We start from the raw sequence: 22,081 nt of genomic DNA, 5'->3' as shown, positions 1-22,081 counted from the left end.
AGGGGCACTAACGACTTGGTGGATGGGGCGGAGGATCCAGACTCACCAATGCCCGGAACATAGGCATCACCAGGAGAACCTCTCAGCCAGCAGCCCGCCGGGTCTGGACTTGGGCACAGTGCGGCCAGCGGTTGGGGGCACCCCAGCTATTACCTCTCCCCGTCAACCTCCACAGGCAACTGCCTTGCCACCATTGGAAATATGTGGCCTTCTCAGGTAGGAGAAGGACAAAGGGGCTGGTGGCAGGAATATGTTGCATAAAAGAGCAGCCTGTGTGCTAGCAGTTATTGTGGACTGTTGTGGAGTTTTTGGAGAGTATTTGCTGAATTGCTGTTTGACCCTTTTGTGCAAAAGAAAGAGGTGTTGCTTTGGATGATACCTGCTTCTATGCTTCTGTCTTTCTTCTTCACTGAGTTATTACAAAAATACTTATTTTCATTCGGAAGCAATAATTTGGTTTCTTTTCTGTTCTGGATTAATAGAAAAAGTAATCCCCTGGTAAATATAAAACTAGAATATGTAACCAGCTTGCTGAGGGAACTTAGCAGGTCAGTCTTTTGTGAACATTAAACATGGAGACTGTTTTTATTTTATTTATTATTATTATTATTATTTGCAAATCAGCAAAATAAAAATGTTTTATTGTTTATTATATTCTGTAAATTAAAACTACCTTTAGAACCAGTAGCCTTCATTTAAATCTGTTATAATGGGGGGTGAAAATAATCAATAAAAAAAGAATGGATATGGTGCCTCATTGTCCCACTAACCTATTCAAACCGTCGTACGTGTGCAAGGCTAAATACTGTACTGCTGGACTGCAAGCAACTAGGAGGCGCTAATAATGGCAACAGTATTGTAATAATGCGACCCGTGGTTTCTGCTCCTGGAGGTGTTATGTCCCTGGCATGTTGCCGTTGAAAAACTGGTAACATTCGTTTGTTGATCACTTTCAATTCAGGACTGTCAGGAAGGGCGAGGTGAGGAGCTCGTGCTTTACGTTTACTGGTAGAATTATTACGTGAGTTGAGAACAAAATTGGGAATTTAATTCTTTAGGATATTATTTAAACTTGTATTTTGAATGAGGAAGTTTAACAATGGGTAGTTTGTGAAATAATGATTATTTTGTTGTTCAACGTTACATTACTATAAACGAGAGATGGAGTGGGTGCAGACGAGTATAATAATATATTTGCTTGTTTTTATATTGTTGGCTAAGTGATCATTACTAATTCATTTACACATGCTTATCTACTGATTTATAGTTCAAAATAAATACACGTTGAGGTGTTTTGCAAAACGGTTAGTTTTACAGGAAGGCGCTCCAGTGGTTTCGTCATGTTTGTTGTTTTATCACCCGCTGTCGCACTACAGCCTATCTAACCACAACTAATTTTATTAAAACGCTATTTTTATATTGCGTCATGTTAGCGCAAGTTATTGAGAGTATTGTAACGGTTGTGTTTGAAGCAGTCACCATGATCTACTTTTAATTTTACTTTTTAATTGGTAGTTAAAATTTTTCCCAGTTTATTATTGTATGTTTTATGACAAGTGCAACTGACACACACACACAGAGGCAATCACATTTTATTTTATTATTATTATATAGAGGCAATCACATTTTATTTTATTGTTATTTTTACTGTCTTTCTTGCTATTGATTGTCTCTATAAAAACTATCTATATAAAAACTAGAATTTTTGGACACCCTGTTCTTGGCTTCACCAAGGCGAGAGGTCTCCTGGTGAATCTGCGCCTGGCTCTTGCTAGACTGGCCATCTACAAGATCAGGATGTGTAAGATCACTGGGGAGGGTCTCTTTGACTGTGGAGCCATGTTCAGGGACCTGTTCTGGTCCCGGATTAAGTTTGAGCACGCCCACGCGGAGGCTGCTGGCCACATGTTGGCCTTTGTTGACCAGTGGGCTCTGAGTGGCGTGCTCTGAACCACCCCCCCTTTTGTTTTGAATATTTAATTTACAGTCCTTTCAACTGTGTTTTCTGTTAATTAGTTAATGGCCAGTCTTTGTTAGCACCCCCTTTTGTTTAGGGGGTGCTGAACTGATTTTTTTCACCGGTTGCCTTTGAGCAGCCTTGCACACCAGCTGCGAGTGGGCAGCTGGTGTAGTCTGCATACTGTCCATTAAAGAGGACAATAACTAGAATTATACAATTCCTGTGAAAGATTTGGTCTGTATTTCCCTCTAATGACTCTCAATTGTTATAGTCTGCGTTTGGTTGGAATGGTTACCTATTCACTGGTATTGCTTAGTGTTCAAGTTTTCAAGAGTTTTGTCCCAAAAAATTGGAGCTCAATTTTAATAAAACCCAATATAAATGTATGCTTTGTAAACTAACGGTCCTAAAAAGTTCGCACACACCTCGATATGACAGCTTTTGTCGATCAGCTTTGACTTGGAGTCAGTTTCCTGTAAACTTGAAATCTAGCCTAACTTTGAATCAGTTGTTTTAAATTATGTTATAGAGATATTTTGGAGTCATTGGGATCTGTCGGGAGACAAAGTAAACTTGACAGTCGAGTGTTTGAACTAGATTCGATTTTTCTGTCACTTTTTTTAAATAGTACACAGGTACAACAGGTTCAAGTTTGCTTTTGAAAATACTCAAATTCCACATAGCCTATTTCAGGGATGAAATTCTGCTGGTACTCTGTACTGGGACATATTTTAATGCTGGTACTGAGTACCGTCCAACCACTTGCACAGTGTGCCAGTGCAACGTTTCTCAAACGTGCTTTCATTCAGCAGAGTTCAGTTCATGCTGCTTGCATTCTGTTTCCTAATACTACTTCTATATCTGTTAGTTGCTACTGGCCACCATTAAATTCAGTATAGTCGCTGCACGCTGATTGGCTGAGCTTCATTTTGATCAGATTTCATTTTGGCACGTCACAAATTTATGCCCATTTCACTTTGTGTCGGTGTCAGTTTTCAGATGTATACAGATGTAGTCATTTCAGAGGAAATGTACACTGCTCTTTTTACATACAGCATAAAAGCAACAACAGGCTGGACATGTTCAGCTGTTGTATAGTATAATATTTTTTCAGTTATAAACATTTTTCAGATGTGATCTGTTTACATGGCTTCTGTTAATGCAGTGATAAAGAAAGCAATTACATTAGAACCTAAAAAAGTTAAAGATGAATCAGTACTTTCTAGCTGTAAAGAGTTAACAGAATTTTCCGAAAAATTTACATCAAGATGCTTTAATTGTCAGGAACCACAGGATTATGCAGTACAGTTCAGGGGTAGAGCTGGGCAGGGGTAGAAATAGGCCAGTTTGGGGTTAAAACAGTTGACTAGTTGCCATTAAATTACATGTTAGGTGGTGCAGTGGATTGATTCCCAAGCATAGATTTTTTTTTTCTTTTTGAATTCTTGTTTTGAATTTGGCTTGGGTCACAATTGAAAATAAAATGTTTAGCCTAGCTGTACTGGGGCATTTCACAGTATTGTGACTGAACAGACATTCATTCTTTCCTAATTTGAATTCTGTTTATTTTAGCTTTTGATTCACTTGTGATTAAATTCACTAAATGTAAAATAAACAAACTCAATTAACCATTATTTCTGTATTTTTATTTGAGGGGACAGCAGAAAAAAAGCTTTTGAAAGTTCCAAACTTCAAAGTACAGTATGTGAATTGAACAGAAACAGGAATCTCTTGTCCTGGATGAGACACATACTTGTCTCATCTGGGGTATGTGGAAACACCTGTCTGTCCAATTCTGATTAAACTTTCTGCAGACCTTCTTTTGCACAAAAGAAAGGGTAATTATCTTCCTCTTAGAAATAACAGCTGTTTGCTGTCAACAATGGGAATCTTTCTAGGCTGCTAGTAATTGCAATTGTGGTTTTGACTTTTAGATTAACAGTTCATCATTTGTTATAAGGTACAGTAAAAAGCAATCTATGATTAGGCAGAAAGATATTGCCTTAACACTCTGTTATCTGTTTAACAATATAATCAGCTTTATCAAGGTCTTTCATGCCAATGTTCAATTTGCAGTACATCATTACAGGAAGTACAATATAACAGATAGTAACAAACAAAGCAAGAGGTTAATTTAGGGATCCAAGAGTGTTAGTTGTTCATTTTGTAACATCAACAGTTTTATTTTGCAGAAAACGGTGGACATTTTCAGTGTTCGTGATTTTCATTACATTAGAGTAGCTGTTAGCTACCAACCAAAACATATCTTCGCTGTACTGTATGAGCCTTCAGTACGTTTCCTCTGCCAGGTAACGTGGATTTCCTATTGGCCTGGTGTTGAGGGCTGAAGTGTAATGCTGGCTCCAGGGATCAGCCTTTTTGCGGCCTCCCTGGCACATCAGCATACACAGCGGCGGCGATGCTGGCTCCAGGGATCAGCCTTCCTAGCGCTTCAGCATGGCAACTGCTTGGAATAGGCTGGGTGGGCACTTTACAAGGGTCATCAGATGCCCTTAGCCATCCATTCCTTTTTATTGATGTCAGCTTCCTCCATCACTTGCCTTACTCATCCATTTCTTTTCATTGCTTTTAACTTCATTAGCCACCTCTCTTTTGAGGTCCTCAATTGGCTTTTCTCTGCCTCCGCAGATAAAGCCTTCGCTATTTGCTGCATTCCTGTACACTGAATCCAATATCTGCGAGTGTGCAAGAAATCCCCGACAACCCACCTCTACTGGATAAACTCGGACTCTCCACCCCCGCTGATCCACCTCAACGGCTGACTCAGCAAACTGGAGTTTCTTCCTGTCATATGCCTCCTCCATGGAATCCTCCCAGGGCATTGTTAGCTCCACCAGGAGAGAAAGGCATGCTGAGACAGACCACAGGACAATGTCGGGTCAAAGGATAGTTGTAGCAGTCTTGGGTGGGAAAAATAAAGCGCTGACCTGCTTGCATTCTCCAATCTCTAGCAGCCTCCAGTTGTCCTTGAGGACTCTTTGTTCTAATAACCTTTCCTGTTGATTGCTCTCCTGGTTGGAGAAATGTTGTTCTCTGTGTCCCAGCTATTGCTGATATTGACAGCGAGCTGTTGATCTTATTACACCGTTTCTCCAATGCTAATGTAAAGCATCGCAGCACCTGATCTTAACGCCAAGTGAAGCAACCCTGGCTAAAAGCCACCTTCACATCCCGTAAGAATCTGCTTCAGGGTAGCTGGAGATGAACACAAAGGACCTGCAGGGTCTACCCGAGAACAACACATGTCTGTTCCATTGTCCACAGGTCTCGCCAGCCAATCTTACACTGTTCCACATGCTCGCATCTCCTCCATTCTCCCTGCTTAGCCTGGGGCACCACCTTGACGCAACTTCTCCTCTCCTACTTTTGCTCTTCAGTAACTGCCAACTTCCTCCTTTCCGCTGGAACTGGTTTGTGCCACGCTTTTTTACGTTGTGAACAAAGATTAATGATTTAAGCAGCTGATTGCAATTAGTGTATTTGTAGCCTATATTTGCTTTTGAATATTGGTCTGCAGTGATTGAGGTTGTTAAACATTTTATAATTCTGTATTCACACTACGCTCTTAAGTACCCTTGGATCTCTTTGGGAGCATTTAAAATGACCAACCAAAGTACTGAACTTTGTCACACTCTTCTTGAATCCAACATAAGATCCCTACATACAATAATTGTATTCTTTTCTGACTATGAATTATTTTAATTAGTTGCATACATGTATTTGTGATAATGTTGAGACAAAATGGTCCCTCTTCACAAGGTTAGCAGAGACACACTTGCATTATTGTGTAGGTCAGAATGTATGTATGTACACTATCACATTTTAACCTGTATTCATAAAAACACTGAAAACCTTCAATAAAGCTTTGTGAATTACTAACTCGTACAGTTAAAAACAATGTTATTTAATTCTTCAAAAACCTGCTTTTTAAAAAATAAAAACCTTGTAGGTAAATGGACTCAAACTTTAACTACTGCAGATTGTGGCTGATTCTATTGTATTTTTCACGTAGGATGGCGGGTGGTGCTGAGATGGCTAAAGGGGTTAGGCATTGAACTCTGAATCACATGAAGGTATGCATTCTTTGTTTAGGCTATTTTATTCCTTGTCAGGGTTACCATATTTACACTTGAATAGCATGCAGGAAAGTAGCAGTGTTGATGCCAGTGATTGAATGATTTTTGTGTTTATACATACAGCAGTAAGCTTTGGCTTGCACAAATACAGATGTTTACTCCCTGTTTTGGATACATGGCTAAGCACATGGCTAATTTGAATACCATGTGAACTGAGACAAATACTGTTTTTACATATTTTATTATTTGCACCAGATTGGAACCCCGCAACTAGACAGAACATAGGCATCCAAACAAAAAGGAGCAGTCTGAATCTCTAGATGTGAGTATCTCATCAGAAGACAGCTTTTTAGGGAAGGGTGAGCTATTGTGACTATCAAAGATTAGAAACCGAGAACATTACCACACCTGGGCTTCCCAAAACTGCGTTCTACGGACTCTATCTAATCACTTAACCAGGTGATGAAAACTTGGTTATTATATTAGATTATGTAGCACAAGTTATTATTTTTGCAAAACATCCTCAGACGCAGAATTTTGTGTGTGTGTGTATATGTTGGAAAGGTAACCACACAAACAAGTAGCTAATGCGTGGCATAATTCAGAATGTGCGTGACAACACGTAAATTCATTTCTCTTGTTAAATGTTTTTATCGTCATGGAAACTCATGAAGCTCTCCTCACGATATTCAGAGTCGTTATTTTCCTTCTTAGTAAGCGGACAGGGACCTTTAAATATCCCATCCCCTAAATGACTATGATTTGAGTAATCTGCATTGATGCAGCTGATTTTTTTTTCCTAACTTAGAACTGCATAGTAGCACATTTCCTGAAAAATACGCTAAACAGGTTGTGAGGAAAACTGTTATGACATGTAATGACACACATGTGGATAGGTTGGTGTCAGGATGATAAATCAAACAATTTTGCCTTTACAGTGCATTTTGAGGTGTCTCTCTTTTTTTTTTTTTTTTTTTCATATCAGTATTCAGTGTATCGTTGTGGAGCCCATAAGAGAACCTACAGCTATGACCAAACGTTTTGCATCACCTGATAGAATTAACAAATTTTGCTTCATAAAGTCAAATGAAACCTACTGAATAATGTTACGTTAACATATTGAATTACTTGCCGCTTTGTAGTTTTCCATTTACTTAATGAAAAACTGACAACTTTTTTTAAATGTGACATTTTGCAATGTAACAAATACTGTACTGCTATTATGGCTTACGGTAGACTTTATGTCTTAAAATTCTAATGCAAAACTTGTGGCCATATCTGTAGATTACAGTTATCATTTTGAAATATCCTTCACTATAACTGTTTTGTAACATTGGTCTGTGGTTGTATGGTCTACTCTAACTTAATCCAGTGCTGCACATTTTTTAAAGTGTTTCCTGTGGAAAAACCAAGTGAGACTTAAAGTGGAAATGTAGAATTGTGTTTTTACTTCTCGTCCTGCTATGCCTGAATCCTAGCATTAGCAGAAGCTGTTCTGTATTAGTCAAATTTGTGTCAGCTTGAATTCTATCATTTCAGTGAGCAAAAGATGCAGTATTTTAAATATCCAATATTCTCATGCTAAATAATAATCTACAGTGCCGACAGGGAATGAACAATATTCAGTAGTTTCTAATTGCTGTGCTTCTTTTTTTCCATTTCTTTTTTTTTCTTCTTTTTTTTTTTTTAGGATTTGACACATCCGTTCCATTTTTTGCCAGAAATACATTACACAGAAGCCCTTCCACAATGGGTCTTAGGATTCATTTTGCTGTTGACCCAACAGGCTGGTGTTGCATCACCTGGGTGTTCTTCATTTGGATCTATAACACTCTCTTCATTCCCAGACTCATCCTCTTTCCTCACTATGCTGAAGGTCACATTTCATCTGTTATGATAATAGGTAAGTGTGCTGTTGTATGCTGTTCTTCCTGGACTCCCAAACAAAAAAAGCTCATAATGATACCATTATAGTTTTTGCCAACTTTATTGGCTTTTCAAATGTTTTTTTCGTAATAACATGATATTTGTATATATCATTTTAGGAGTTCTGTCTCTGCATTCTTTTTGCATAACCTTGCATACAAACAGTGCATGAGACAACACCCTGTAAACGACGATGTGACAGGGTAGGGTTATGACCCAAGCTGTTGCCTGCAAGAAAGACCCAGAGACAGAAAGCTGCAGTTTAAGTGCTGGTGTGTACGTTTATTAACAAAGCAAACACAAAACAGGAACAAAATAAACTGGGATAATGGAAGAAATTTATTCTATCATGTGATGAGGTTTATGGTCTGATTGATCTGTCATTGAAGGCAAATATAATATTACAGATCCCCTAGTGGTTGCTCCTGTCTTATTCAGCAAATACCTCAATAGTTTTCCAGGCAAGTGCAATTAGAAGTTATTGACAGCCATTTGCAAGGTATGAAAAAAGATATCCCTTTCATGTGGCATTTCCTCATTTACCAATATATACTAGGAACCTTCACCCATCCCTGTGAATTAATGCTATTATTGTGTTTTTTTCTTCAGCTGTATTGTAAACCGACATTTTGCATGGTGGTTTATGATGTAGACAATAACAGTGCTGTGTAAAAAAAACAGTATTTATTAGCTTTTAAGTATATTAAAAGGGTGAAATGGATGGCCATAGATATGAAACTGAAGTAGAACAGCTTAGGTGGTCTTTTTATTTATAAACCTTCAACATGTGTTTCATGAAAACATAAGTGCTTGGCCAAAAAAAAGGTCAATGTAGCAGGGCTTCTGCCCTGCCACAGCCACCTATAGCGATATAATTAGATGTTTGTTATGGTATGTTTTAAGCAACTTTTTAAGCAGGGCACTGGATTGCATAAAATACTTATTTGTAGGGATTATCCCAGGATAATCACAGATACACTACAGTACAGTACAGTAGGTGTGTGATACGGTGCAGGTTGATTCTCGAGTGATGAAAAATGCCCCCCCCAAAAAAAAAAGAAAAATGGTGTGACTTTGGTGTGACACCAGGATATTAGTTGATCAAATTGGACAAGTTTAGCGCGAGTACTGGACATGATAATTTTGCTCCAGTTTATAGAGACCGTTGTATAAAATAATTCTCTGCTTATTTCCATGTTTTTTTTTTTTTTGGGGGGGTGGGGTTAGGTTACTACTTGGCATCGTTGTGCTGTGTCACCGCTCTGGTAAGAGCCTCCATTACAGATCCAGGGAGGCTACAGCAAAATCCAAACATCCCCCACTCTGGTAAGATATCTTTGGTGCTCCTGTTAAAATAAATCTGAATGCAGTTAAATGTGGTTTATCACTGTAAATGTATCATTTGGCTCTATTTTGCCTCAGTGAAGTAGTTTTAAAGTAAGAACATTATGGAACCTTGTCTCGACAACTTGTAAGTTCAGAGACTATATGCTAAATTACATTGTTCAGCTATAGTTTGCAAATTGAAAATCTCCTTAAGTTTTTGATGGCCGAAGGTAGAACTTGGTCAGCATACTGAGTGATAGGAAAATACATATGAGATATTTAAGGTCGTCACCTGCCGTAGGGCAGATTGTATGTTTCCTTTGTACTTTTGAAGTGGTGATGTATTAAACCCTTCTTGATTTCAAGTTATGGGCCTCATTTACAAAAGGGTGCTAAACTTTATGGGGTGTAAAATTGCCATTAGTGTGCGCGTTAATAAGTTCCGTATTTTTACTATTGCAATCTTATTCACTATCGCGTGTGATACTTGCCATATTATGATGCACACTAAATTTAGTGCTTAATTCTATGGTAATCGGAATGAATATGTGATTTTTATGGTAATGCGTGCTGATGTATTTACATGAGCATCCAGCTCAGAATCATGAGATGAGCTATATTCACATTGTATTTTTACATTGCTTTAACCATTGATAGGTGCGCTATTTAAACCTCTTTTTCTGGGTGGAAAACTAGTGATGTTCAGTTTTATTCTTTTTACCGACTCGATTCATTCAGTTTAGTGAATGAGTTCAACAGATTTGTTCATTTGATTCACTAATGTGAAATAAATACATCTTGCTGAACTGGTTATGAAAATAAGTTTGAATGGAAAAATCTGTCAGCAAGGACTATTTAAATAAGACTGTTCACTTGGTGGGCTGCACTGTAAAAAAAAAAAATATATATACAGATATGTATAATATATATGTGTGTATAATATATATATACACAGTGCCTTGCAAAAGTATTCAGACTCCTGACCAATTCTTTCATATTACAGAATTACAAATGGTACATTAAAATTTTGTTCAATATTTTATTTTAAATCACTTAAACTCAATATCAGTTATTGTAAGGTGACATTGGTTTTATGTTGGGAAATATGTTTAAGAAAAATAAAAAAACTAAAATATCTTGCTTGCGTAAGTATTCAACCCCCACACATTAATATTTGGTAGAGCCACCTTTTGCTGCAATAACAGCTTTAAGTCTTTTGGGATAAGTATGTACCAGCTTTGTACACAGTGTCTGAGTGATTTTGGCCCATTCTTCTTGGCAGATTTGCTCCAGGTTGTACAGGTTGGTTGGATGACGCATGTGGACCGCAATTTTCAAATAGTGCCACAGATTCTCAATGGGATTGAGATCAGGACTTTGACTGGGAAACTGTAGGACATTCACCTTTTTGTTCTTGAGCCACTCCAATGTTGCTTTGGCCTTGTGCTTGGGATCATTGTCCTGCTGAAAGGTGAATTTCCTCCCAAGCTTCAGTTTTTTAGTGGACTGAAGCAGATTCTCTTGCAGTATTTTGCTCCATCCATTCTTCCTTCAATTGTAACAAGATGCCCAGTCCTTGCTGATGAGAAGCATCCCCACAGCATGATGCTGCCACCACCATACTTCACTGTAGGGATGGTGTGTCTTGAGGCATGGGCAGTGTTAGGTTTGCACCACTGTGACAGGCTGGTGAGTGGATAGAGGCCCAGAGACAGTCTGCAGTTCAAAAAAATACACTTTTTTTTATAAATGAACACAAAATAAAAGTGCATAAGGGCAAAATAAAGGGATTTAAACACAATAAAAACCAGTACAAAAAACAAACTTACAAAAATAAAGGTTTCCAGACTGGGCAATGCCTTCACTGGATGTAGAAGTCACAAATCACACAAACACCAACCTACTTCCTGAGCTCCCTCCACTTAAATGAGAAGCAGATGCCTCCTTTTATGTCAGGTGGCTGGGCGCTGATTGATCGTTAATTAACCTAATCAACTAATCAACCCCAGCCACCTGAACATAAACCCAGGCAGGTAGGGGAAATTAACCCCATCCCTGCCAATTTAAAAAGGGCAGAGCTTTGCTCTGCCACAGCCACACATTGCAGCTGGGTCACTCATGTTTTCTGGCAAACTCCAGATGTGCTTTCAGATGGTACTTTGAGTAACTGCTTCTTTCTTGCCACCCTCCCATACAGGCCAGTGTTATGCAGAGCTCTTGATATGGCTGACTGGTGCACCATTACTCCACTCCCAGCCACTGAACTCTGTAGCTCCTTCAAAGTGATTGTTGGCCTTTCTGTGGCTTCTCTCACAAGTCTCCTTCTTGTCTGAGCGCTGAGTTTGAAGGACAGCCTTTTCTTGGCAGTGCCTGGGTGTGTGATGCAGCTTCCACTTCCTGATTATTGATCCAGCTGTGCTCACTGGGATATCCAAACACTTGGATATTACTTTGTACCCTTTTCCTAATCTATGCATTTGTATTACTTTATCTCTAACTTCTGTAGAATTCTCTTTGGTCTTCATTTTCCTTCAGATTCACAGCCTTACCAATGATCCTTCAACAGTGGGGTTTTTATCCAGAAAATGTGACAGCAACTTTAATGGTTCACAGGTGGAGGCAAATGGTAAGGTAATTGTGTCCTCGTTAGGGCAATTTCTTTCATCGGTGCAAACTGGGAGCTTCCACAGCACAGGGGTTGAATACTTATGCAAGCAAGGTATTTCAGTTTTTTATTTTTCTTAAAAGTATTTCCCAACATAAAACCAATGTCACCTTACAATAATTAATTCTGAGTTTCAGTGTTTAAAAATAAAATATCAAACAGAACGAAATTTCAGTGTACCATTTGTAATTCGGTAATATGAGAGAATTGGTCAGGGGTCTGAATACTTTTGCAAGGCACTGTGTGTGTGTGTGTGTGTGTGTATATATATATATATATATATATATATATATATATATATATATATATATATCTTATTCAGTATTTGTTTTATAACTAAATAAATATTAGGCTTATTACACGGTTATCCTTCTTAATGTTTTAACTTTTTTGCCGCAAGAGGAGTTGCGGCTTTCTCCCTGCCCGGACCCACTCTTCTTCTCACACTTGGTTTGCTTGTCTGTTGCTTTGAATGTAGTGTGCAAGGTATATTTTGTATTTGGACTACTTTTAAATTGTAATAATAAATTACCTTGTATGAATATGAATTCAAGTCATGTAGAACCCAACCTCTATCGGAATAATCAGACTAGACAATGTTTCTAATGAATACAAAGGAACAGTTGTATTAGAAATAAAACTAAATAAAGGACAAATTAAAGATGCAACAACTAAACTAAAATACAGAAAGGAAGAATTAATTAAACTAAACGGTACAGAAAAGAAAGTTTAAACAACAACACCCCACTGCTTCTGGTTGATGAGCGATCCAACGTAATCTATGGGAGATTCCCATAAAGGTTACAACTGCATTCATGACAACTATTTAAGATGAAGATTAGTTTTAACAGGGTTATCATTAATAACACAAATATTTACTGTCACTTAATATTTTGATAATGAAAGCATCGTTAAATCAGTCTTATACTTTTGGGCAGAGGGCAATTCTCACTCTTGCGAGATAGATGCTCTTTGCGTACAGGGAACTTATCGAATAATCTATTATCAAGACAGCTAAATTTGGATTCTAACCTTAAACGCAGAATAATTGCCTTGTAAAACCCACATCAGTTTGTATAAATCACATAACTAATAACTTCAAAGCATAAATTGAAAGCAATAATACTTTTCTTACATTCTACCTAAAACATAACGTTAGTTTTACTTTAAGGTTTGTTTATTCTTGAGTTCATAAGAGGATTAAAACACAACTCATTGAATACTTAACGGACATCCGCTGCCTCCTTCTGCTGATCCGTGTCTTCAGCAATACAGGCGCTCGAAGGCTCTCCTGCTGGCAAGGACAGGTCCAGGTTTCGGGGTCTGCCTTCCTTGCATTTCGTCTCCACTTCATATATAATGTTATCGGTTAAAAGCACTGTTAACATTGTGACATTATGCAGTAGCTTGTCCCTTCTGGATGAGTTCTAAGAATTGAGAAACTCTACTGGTATTTTTAATGATGTACAGCACTTGTGTTGTCTTAATTTTATTGCAAGGAAGTATTTGACTGAATTTTCAATTGGCAGACAAAGTATACAGATTGAATTTGTGTTGTGGTTGTTCAAGTCTTCCAGATGGCGCTCTCACATTATGTGTCCCTCAGCTTTTACACTTGCGATGGCAAATTCCAAGCCAAAAATAGGATTTCTCTTTTTTAGAATCAGATTTTCTCTGGTGCTTGAAATACATTTTGAAACCATTTTTTTTTTGTTTTTAGTGTGTGTTTTACTCTCAACATCTGTTATATTTATACACTATACATCTAAGGCCATTTTGATTGCTGCCATGGGAACTTATGTAAACATGCACATGTAGAGGACATGTGAGCTTCAGATATGAGCCATCATAAAAAGTAATTACATATTTTATTTGGCAGCTACAGCAGCAACAAACTACTAACTTCATATTAACCAGTGCTGATGGAAAAGCCAAATTATAAGTGGCCACTTGATCAATTGTTACCCTGGCAACCAAGTAACAGGATAACATAATTAAGCACTCCAAAGCTATTTGAATGCAGGCCTTGTAGTTTGAGACAGGATGTGAAATGCCTTGCAGACTAAGCACTCAGACCCTGAATGGTATGAAAGATGATACCTAGACAGATTTTTGCACAGTTTGAAAAACTTTTTAGTCTGAAAGCTTCTTGCAGAAAGGTACAAGAAGTTAATGCCAAGGTATACAAGTCTTTGAAATACCACAAAGTAGCTTTTCCGAAGGCTCGTTTTGTTTTACAAGTCCTCTGGATTATATTAGCCCTTTTCAAAAACTAGAGAAGGTGTAATGCTGCGTCTTTATCTCAGTCAAGGATGTACTGCATGTCCTGATGTACCGAGTGGGCCATTAAAAGATGGAACGATATATTCAAACAGCAGAAAGTGAGTAGCTACTCTCCACAAACTGGGCAAAGTGTTAAATGTGCATAGACCAGCCCTGGTTTGTTTTTTCTAGTGTTTTTATGCCTTCTGTGCTATACTACAGATTGACCACCAGGGGGCAGTATAGTTTAGAATTCTACTGAATGTGGTCATTGAAACATTCGTCTCATTCCTGGTGTAAAATGTAAGAGTTATTCACACGTGCACAGAAAAAAAAAATGCATATAGTAGTTCAGATTTTGTTATGCCGCACTGCTAATGCTAATGTGTTTGGAATCCTGTTTCACCAACAAGCTTCATTCAAAACATTGAAGAAATATTGATGTAAGTATGATGGTTAAATGAAATAAACAAGCAAAGCGTTTTCACCTAGAGTCATATGACATTAGAGCAAGCCCTTCCTCCTTTTTTCTTTCCATGCTTAGCCTTGCCTTTGGATTTTGTAGTAATTGCAGTACATTTCTTTAGTGTCTGCCCCATTTCTTATGAATAAGTAGAAGTTGGAACCTCCCCTCTACCTTTCCTTCATTCCTGACAAAAGAGGCGCTCAGACCTTCTAGCTTTAAGTAAATAGGGCTGTATTTTTTCATGGTAAAAAAAGGGCTTATTTAACTGCATTTCACAGTCTAAATATTGGTAATTCAAGATATTTCACTATTTAAATATAACATTTATTAAAGCAGAAAAAATTGTGTTGTCACATTTAATTTCTCGAGTTATTATACAACAAATGTTATTAAATATTTAAAGGCTAGCCTGAAAAACAGTAAATGCTAAATTTGTAGAATATTTAGTTTACAGTACGTGAAATGTCCTCTTCCTGTACTGGACAGAGTGATCTTTAGCAGAAACATTTCCGATCTTTAATGTAGCTCGTTTCTTTCACTGAGGACATTTTAAAGAGTCTGTGCAGCTCTATGCAGCGTGTTCAGTCATTTACAGGAAGCAAACTAACCCTACTCAAGTTCCTAAATGCAGGTTAACAGGTATGCGTCAATAAGGCAAACATTTGCAGTATTTATTTTTAAGTGATCAATATGTATATTCACAGTTTTCTTTCAGAAGTAGAAAGTTACACGGGAACTACATATTACACGGCAATGGGTAAATTTCATGGAAATCCATGATAACCATAAAAAAATTCAGCCTTAATCATAAACTATCTTAGATATGCTTATTAGAATAGTGTAAGATAATGAATCTTTTGTTGCTATAAGGGGTCATTTTATGGATGTTATACCATGGAATCAAGGTTTGCTCATAAGTAAAGGTTTTGTGGCCGTGATATTAAAATTAAAATCTTTTGTACTGTTTCACTTTTCATATGTGCCCACAAGTTTCAAGATTTTTCAGAGGAAATACTGCGTTACATTTTAAGGATTCAAAACTTTGCAAACCCACTTTCGCCTGATCTATGCAGATTTTGTGTTTTAAACTTAAATACGTGTCAGATTTAAAAGAGTAATAGCTGCAAGAAGGGGATCTGCTTTAGAAAAGCAGTATTGTATTAGATTAGGCTTTTTCTATTGCCTGTTCTACACCTCCGCTAACCTTGCAGTTAGGGGAAAACTGGTCTGCAGTGCTGAGTTATTTCTGCCATTCACCCTTCATTCTTCTCTCTTTTCAGAAAGAGATTCATGGCAGTTGTGCAATAAATGCAACATGATGAGACCAAAGAGGTCCCACCACTGCAGTCGCTGTGGACACTGTGTGCGGAGGATGGATCATCACTGTCCGTGGTAAGGATTCAGCATATTACAGAAACTAAACAGGTTTTAGGTATTTTACCTGGAGTATGTAAGTACTGTTGCATTGCTGTCTGTTATGTCATGTTTCACATGTGGATTGCCAGATTATTTGCATGTTAAAATGAGCATGTCTCTGGTTTACGTCACATTTGATTGAAGGTGATTGATAGCACACATTGGAAACATGTCTTGGGTTTGATTCCCACACAGGATTTATATTACAAACTTAAAAATAAATAAAATTTATTTTATGTGTAAGAAACATTTTTTACGTGAAAAAAATGTAGTTGATATGAATGACACTTTCATTGATTATATACTTTTGCACACATAACTTTTGACATATACATATATAATTTTTATTTTCTTTCTTTATTTTTTTTATTTAAGGCAGGATTTCAACCCTAACCACATAACCGCTACGCTACACAGATTCACATCTTAACCCTTTCACCAGACGAGGCTACTATTTACATTTACCCTATCCATAGGGGATGCATTGCCTCAGTATAGGTTGAACAATTGCTATTACCACAATGTGTGTGTTTTGTTATTGTCCTTTAAGTGAAAAAAAAGAAGTGATATCTAAAACAAAAACACAATGGAAATGTGAAAAAAAAAGCAGCAAGGTATCAAAAGTGCCCAGCCATTTAAAGTGGCGATATCAAAAGCACAAGCCAAGTTTCAAGAAACCATTGGGGCAACCTTACCCAGCACTGTAAAACAGGTGGGGGCCAAGGTTGCCCAATTGTTTCCACTAACTTGGTTTGTGTTTTTCAGGCACAATAAAAGTGGATTGAACTTTTGAAAACACAAGCCAAGTTAGAAGAAACAATAGGGGAAACCTTGGCCCCCATCGGTTTTACAGTTGTGCCTTTTTGCTTTGTGCTGGCAAGGTTGCCCCAATGGTTTCTTGAAACTTGGCTTGTGTTTTTTATATCTCCACTTTAAGTGGCCGGGCACTTTTGATAACTTGCCGTTTTTTTCACATTTCTAATATGTTTTTGTTTCAGATTAATTTGACACAGAAGAGAATTATGTTCCTGTTCTCTCTGCAGGATTAATAACTGTGTTGGGGAGGACAACCACTGGCTCTTCCTGCAGCTGTGCTTTTACACCCAGATCTTGAGTTTTTTTACATTGGTGCTGGATTTCTGCCAGTACTATTACTTCCAGCCTTTAACACCAGTTAACGAGGTAAGAAAATCTATACAATTATAAGTGTCTAAATGGAAGGAGTGTCATTAAATATGCATGCCTGTGTGTTTTTACATTGTGATAACATCGCTATAAATAATTGATCATTGCAACTTCCCAGTCTTTATTACTACTCGGTTCATGTAACATGTATGGAAAGTACAGTATTGTAGAAATTAGAAAAGAAAAAGATAATCTTGACAATATATGTTAAATCCTGAAGGAGGTTGTATATTTAATGTTGCAACACTTTTGACCTATATACAGGTCTAGGAACAATAACTGCAATTAAAACTAAAGACCATCTAGAAGTGTAGAAAGATCAGGATTCTAAAAGCAACTTGAAAGCAAGGCTTGCAAAACAAGATTTATTTATCTTTCAAGTAGTTCTAGACATCATATTTTAAAATTTAAATACACGTTGTCTGTAACGTCCTTCTTTCAAAACTGCACAATTGAGACCTATATAACAGTGAAAGTGCACAACAGGTAATATTTATGGAATTGTTTTGTTACTTACTGTACAACCACTTAATGAGGTAATAGTAATAACGTAATAATGATTAGATTAGTCTAGACTACGATTAACAAAAGGGTAGTCACAGTATTTAACCGTACAAATCTGTTGCGTTTTTAGTTCAACTGTTTTGTATCTTAAATTAACGATAATGCTGGTAAGCCAGATCTGTTGAATGCTGGATTCACCCTACAAGTTTTGATTTTACTTTATTTTATATTAATGTGTGTTAATCTAAAAACTCGGCTAAAATTCCATATTTAAATATTCTGGAAAATATAGTGAAGGAATTTGCCTTGTCATCAACTGATCCATCAAATGATGCACTGACAGGAAAAAACAAACAAACATTGAGACAGTAACTGAACCTGAAAATAAAGACCCTTCAACAATGAAAGTAGAATGAAAATACAGCACAGATGTCATTGTTAAAGTATATTTTCAATGTATTCACACAGTCCTTGCACTCCACATTTTAGAAAATCTTCAGCTACACACATTTTCTCATTTAAAATGTATTTGTGTAGGTGTAGTGAATTTGGCATATTCATCCCATTATAAAGATAGGAATACAATAAATAAAGGATTGCTGGTGGAGAATTATTTGTTGATTCCTTTTCACATGTAAAAATTCGCTCATCAATTCCCGTAAAGACAAATACTGTTGCTGCTGGTAAAGTGAATTGATGGAATATTAAAGAACACAGTGTGATGAAAAAAACAATGACTAAGCTTTTCCAAAGTTGTGTTTGGACTGAAAGTAAAACAAATCTGTATACAAAAGCACTGTGCAAAGATGTAATAACTGAACCTATTTCCTTCTAACCTTCACCGGAAAACCCCTTACTATAAAACAGATGTGATTTTAGAAAAAAACAAAACACAAAACCGTGAATCAGAAAAGTTCTGTGCCACACATATAATCACGCACTCGTGTCTAGGCTTAATTATTTGGACATTGGACTGGGTGTTGACCAGGTTTCATACAAACCAATAGCATTTGTACCTTATTTAAACACACATTTTCAAAGGTAATGAACAAAATGAAAATATGATTAATAAAAACAATAGAAAAGTAAAAATTAAAAAGTTAAAAGTTACGATTCAGCATCAAACCACATAGCTGCAGTCAGATTTTTGTACATTATTACAAACATTTATTAAATGGAGATAATATACAGTAATTTGTTTTAGAAGTACAGCCACATTTTTTCAGATCTGTCTAATGCTTAAAGCAAACACTACCTTTTGAATAGAATGTAGAGATTAATCTTAGTTTAAACAAGATTTTGTTTCCTCAAAAGAGTGCATTTCAGATTGATTTTCAAAAGATAGATCATTTCTTTCTATATTTATTTTATTTAACATGTACAGGGGAGGGTGGGCACATTTAACTAACCTGAAAAAAAAAAAAACTTGTCATTGATATAATCGCTTCATAATGAAACTGCAACCGGCCACGCACTCAAAACAGGCTTCTCAAATAAGTAATTTGATTAAAAAAAAGACCCTGCATTTAAAATATTAACCATAATTGATGATATCTGAAGTATGTTTCAGAGCTGTACATAGACCTGATAATACTAGAGATTAGAATAATACAAATCCAGATATTGATGAGTAAAACAGTTGTATTAAAGTGGTGTTTTCCCCCATGATTTCTGTGATTCATTTGTGCCTATTAACTTCAACAATCCGTTTGTTCCCATAGGAGCTGTTTGTATTCAAACATGAATTGGCCTTCCTGAGAATATCCACATGTATGGGTTTGCTGATGTTTGGAGCCATGAGTGGTCTCTTCTATACACAGCTAACGGGCATACTCACAGTGAGTAACGTTTACACATTTTACTAATAAAGGAGTTTTAAAGAACTCTGTGCTTTTAAAACTAAGTACAATGTAAAGTCTGTCAGGTTTTGGTCTTAAAGTACAGGTCCTACACACAAAACAGAAGCATATACTATAGCACACAAGAAACTTGTAGAACCAAAAGGGTTTTGTAAAAAGGCAAGTGCTATTAAAAACCAATCCTACTTCCTTTATCTAACCTGTTATTATATAACTAAGGCTCATTAGCATGTGAGCTTTTGCTGAAATTAAGAGCCTGATAGGCTAAATAGTTTCAGATGGGAGATAATGCTGTAAGTGCCCAGGTTTTAAATACACAATGTTTTACAGCTATTTCGTGCCATTACCTTAAACGTTTGCAATGCTAATATCAGTATGTTATTTAAGAAAGTACAAATAACGAGGTCTTAGCCTCTGCACAGATAGCACCAACACAATATAATTTGTGTGGGGAAAAAAAATCACTAAAATCACTGTAAAATACTGTGTGCATGTAATTCTCTATTGTTGGCTGGAATGATTCCAGTGTATTCGTGCACTGCCATGTGCTAATTCCCTCATACTGTGCAAGGCTCACTACAAGCTTCATTCTGCACCGTTCTGCACCGTCCTGCACACTGCCTGTTATAATCCTCTTTGATTGCAGTCCCAAAAAGTCGAAATCCAAATAAAAGGTTAGAAATTTAGGTAATTGAGGTAAGTGCTTTATTATTTCTCAAAAAATGAACAGCAAAAGTTTTGCAAAACAGATGATATTAATAACACATTAACAATAATGACAGTCACTGCAAACCAGAAAGTTGTCATTTTACAACGCTTGCTTATTATAATAAAAACAAAATACAAATACAAATTTTGATCCAAGTAAATGATACTGTTTCACTTAGTGTGCTATAAATGTTGACATATTTCAAAAAGCAGAGACAAGCTGCAGGAGCTTGTTTGATTAGGTAACAAGCATACCCCCATATTTCATGTTGTTTTGAAGCACTAAGTCACAATCTGTTGTTTATCGTAGTATATATAAAAAAAACAAAAAACAGAAAAAATCTTCCTATGATTTTGTAGGTAATAGGATAATCACTTTTGACTGTGATCCTTTAATTGATGACAGTGTGGGGGCTGTAAAAGAGGATTAACTGTGACCCAGTTAAAATAATTAGAAGTTACTGGTACCTTTTAAAAAATAAGATACACTAATCTTCTTTTCCATCTAAAAAGTCTCATCTTCCATCCCTATGCTACCAGGTGTTTGAACAGGACCATGCTTTTGCTCATACTAATCTGAGACCTAATTTTAAAGGATTAGCTTTCTTGTTTAAAAAGAAGATTCCAAGAAGGACGTGCCTCAGTTAATCCAGATGTGTAGGTTTGTGTGCTGCCTCAGGCACCAAAGATGAAGAGTGCAAAGACAGAAAATCTCTTTCCTATTCCAGATTAATCTGGTTTATTAACTATTCATCATATTTGATATTTTCATCCAAAAACAGAGGGCCTACTATTTTATCCAAAAGCAAAAAAAAAAGATAATAGGATGTGAAACATCAGGAAACGGTCATCTTAGCAATGGTGTATCCCCAGGAGAAAAACCTACCCTTCTTGAAATGAGATTTAATTATTCTCTGTGGAATTCTTTGTCTCGTCATTTTCTATTATTTGACTTCCTTTTATTTGATTAGAGCCTCATCGCAAATTCAGACTCTTTGCCTATGTCATTAACTGTTTAGCAGTTGTTTTTTTTTCCAATGCATCTTTTATAGAAGAGTCATTTTTACAGGGTATACTTGTTGTGGTAAGGATTAACAATAGCAGTTTTAAACACCAGAAAGAACAACAACAGTTAAGGGCATGTACAGTTTGAACTGTATTAAGTTGAGCAACAGTTCAGGTCATTGATAGTATGGAGTGGCTTGAACAAGAAGATACAGTGTGAACCTGGCTGTATAGGATGAGAATGTTTCAAGCTTTTCCACCAACATATTGAGGCAGGGGGTATACTTGTTTGACGATAAGGTATGCTTGAAGGGTACAGACTACCGTATCTTCCTAGTTTGATTGTTTTATTATTATGGTTGGAGTAAATAATGAAGGGTTAGATGAGGTAATTGACCTGGAGGACAGTAAAACAGTACTAAGTACACTGAATCCTCTTTTATGTTTTGGTCCCTTTTAATGTGTCGGGTGTTACTGTTGCCTCCTGCTTTCTGCCAGCATTGTTAAGTTGCATAGGAAATTGTCTAACTGAACTAGCTGCAACAATACTAATTCGACATTTTATTAAACTGGTAGGCATCTGCTGTTTGTCATTAATATAAGATATGAAATTTGACAACAAACCTTGAAATCAGCCCTTTATTAATCTATTTTATACCGTGGAGAAAACTTAAAAAACACTTAATCTAAAAAGAGAAAAAC

General features: G+C 36.7%; 1 protein-coding gene across 10 annotated transcripts in view; it reads left to right on the top strand.

The window, feature by feature from the left end:
• The first annotated feature begins 922 nt into the window (after nt 1-922).
• The window catches only part of LOC121322297 (palmitoyltransferase ZDHHC21-like), a 39,048-nt gene continuing 17,889 nt past the window's right edge, over nt 923-22,081 (top strand). For 2 of the 10 annotated variants that reach the window (XM_041262117.1, XM_041262082.1), the window contains exons 1-8: nt 4,942-5,391; nt 5,994-6,054; nt 6,313-6,379; nt 7,748-7,960; nt 9,211-9,309; nt 15,983-16,094; nt 17,162-17,300; nt 19,529-19,645. In XM_041262117.1, the coding sequence (XP_041118051.1) occupies nt 7,807-7,960; nt 9,211-9,309; nt 15,983-16,094; nt 17,162-17,300; nt 19,529-19,645 (621 nt within the window). In that variant the 5' untranslated portion in view covers nt 4,942-5,391; nt 5,994-6,054; nt 6,313-6,379; nt 7,748-7,806. Of the gene's footprint in view, nt 1,022-4,609; nt 4,887-4,940; nt 5,392-5,993; nt 6,055-6,312; nt 6,380-7,747; nt 7,961-9,210; nt 9,310-15,982; nt 16,095-17,161; nt 17,301-19,528; nt 19,646-22,081 lie in introns of those variants that run through there. The other 8 variants (XM_041262099.1, XM_041262091.1, XM_041262108.1 and 5 more) reach the window with 8 other exon arrangements.

This window comes from Polyodon spathula, chromosome 1, assembly GCF_017654505.1.
Source record: "Polyodon spathula isolate WHYD16114869_AA chromosome 1, ASM1765450v1, whole genome shotgun sequence".
Classification (NCBI taxonomy): domain Eukaryota; kingdom Metazoa; phylum Chordata; class Actinopteri; order Acipenseriformes; family Polyodontidae; genus Polyodon; species Polyodon spathula.
The sequence above is the reverse complement of the archived record's forward strand: the minus strand, read 5'-3'. Positions and strand labels throughout refer to the sequence as shown.